Source organism: Corapipo altera, unplaced genomic scaffold (assembly GCF_003945725.1).
Source record: "Corapipo altera isolate COAL_440 unplaced genomic scaffold, ASM394572v1 130167, whole genome shotgun sequence".
Taxonomy (NCBI): Eukaryota; Metazoa; Chordata; class Aves; order Passeriformes; family Pipridae; genus Corapipo; species Corapipo altera.
Window position 1 is genome coordinate 6,187 of NW_020885364.1, and position 924 is coordinate 7,110.

Below are 924 nucleotides of genomic sequence, written 5' to 3' on the forward strand. Positions count from 1 at the left end.
GGGGGGTCTGGGGGGGCACGGGGGGTCTGGGGGTGGGGAGGAGTCTGGGGGACACAGAGGGGTCTGGGGGTGGCACTGGGACGTGGGGGGAGTACGGGGGGGGGGTTGGTGGTCTGGGGGACACAAGGGGGTGTTGGGGGAGACGTGGGGTGGGGAGGGGGCACAAAGGGACACAGCCCCCCCCCCCGCAGCACCCTGACCCCCCCTTTGTGCCCCCCACAGATGGCACAGACAAGACCTCCACCATCTGATGGCGCTGCCCCCCCCTCCCCAAACCGGGGGGGCACCTCCTTAACACCCCCCTCCTCCTGCCACCCCCCCGTGCCCCCCCCGGGGGGGGTCCCCAAAACATCTGGGGTGGGGTGGGGGGGGGTAAAACCCTTCCTCCCCCCTCGACTCCCCCCCCACGGCCAGGGGGGCTCGGGGGGTCCCCGGTGAGGGGGGGGGCTCCCCCAGGCCGATGACCTTGCGAGGGGGGGGGGGCCATGACACTACAGGGGGGGTTTTTGGGGGGGTTTGTTGCGTTTTCGCCGTTTTAAGGATCCCGGAATTTGGGGGTTTGTGGGTTCATTTTCCCCCTCTTTTATTATTATATTATTATTATTAATATTATTTCTGTTCCAGCCCCCCCGGGGGGTGGCGGGGGCGGGGGGGGGGACGACACCCCAAATTTAGGTACAGGCTGAGCCCCCCCCCCCAACCCGGGGTTGGGGGTGCCCCGGGCCCCCCCCCCCCGGTACCCCCCCCCCCCCCCCCTTTGTAGCGCCGCGGCCCCGAAATAGAAAAAAATCGTTATTTTAGATACATTTTATTATGAATCCTTTTGTTATGATATGGCTGGTAACCATGAACGTTATTAAACACAAAAAACACCCACAACGGCTGCTTCTTACCCCAGAACGGGGCCGGGGGGGCCCGGGGGGG

The 924-nt window shown here is 65.2% G+C and overlaps 1 protein-coding gene across 1 annotated transcript in view; it reads left to right on the forward strand.

Annotated features, from left to right (window-relative positions):
- LOC113940437 (protein Smaug homolog 2-like) overlaps positions 1-879 on the forward strand; it is a 6,420-nt gene extending 5,541 nt beyond the window's left edge. The window contains 1 exon segment of the mRNA XM_027631576.1: positions 223-879. Coding sequence (XP_027487377.1) covers positions 223-251 — 29 coding nt within the window. The 3' untranslated portion in view covers positions 252-879.
- Positions 880-924: the final 45 nt, after the last annotated feature.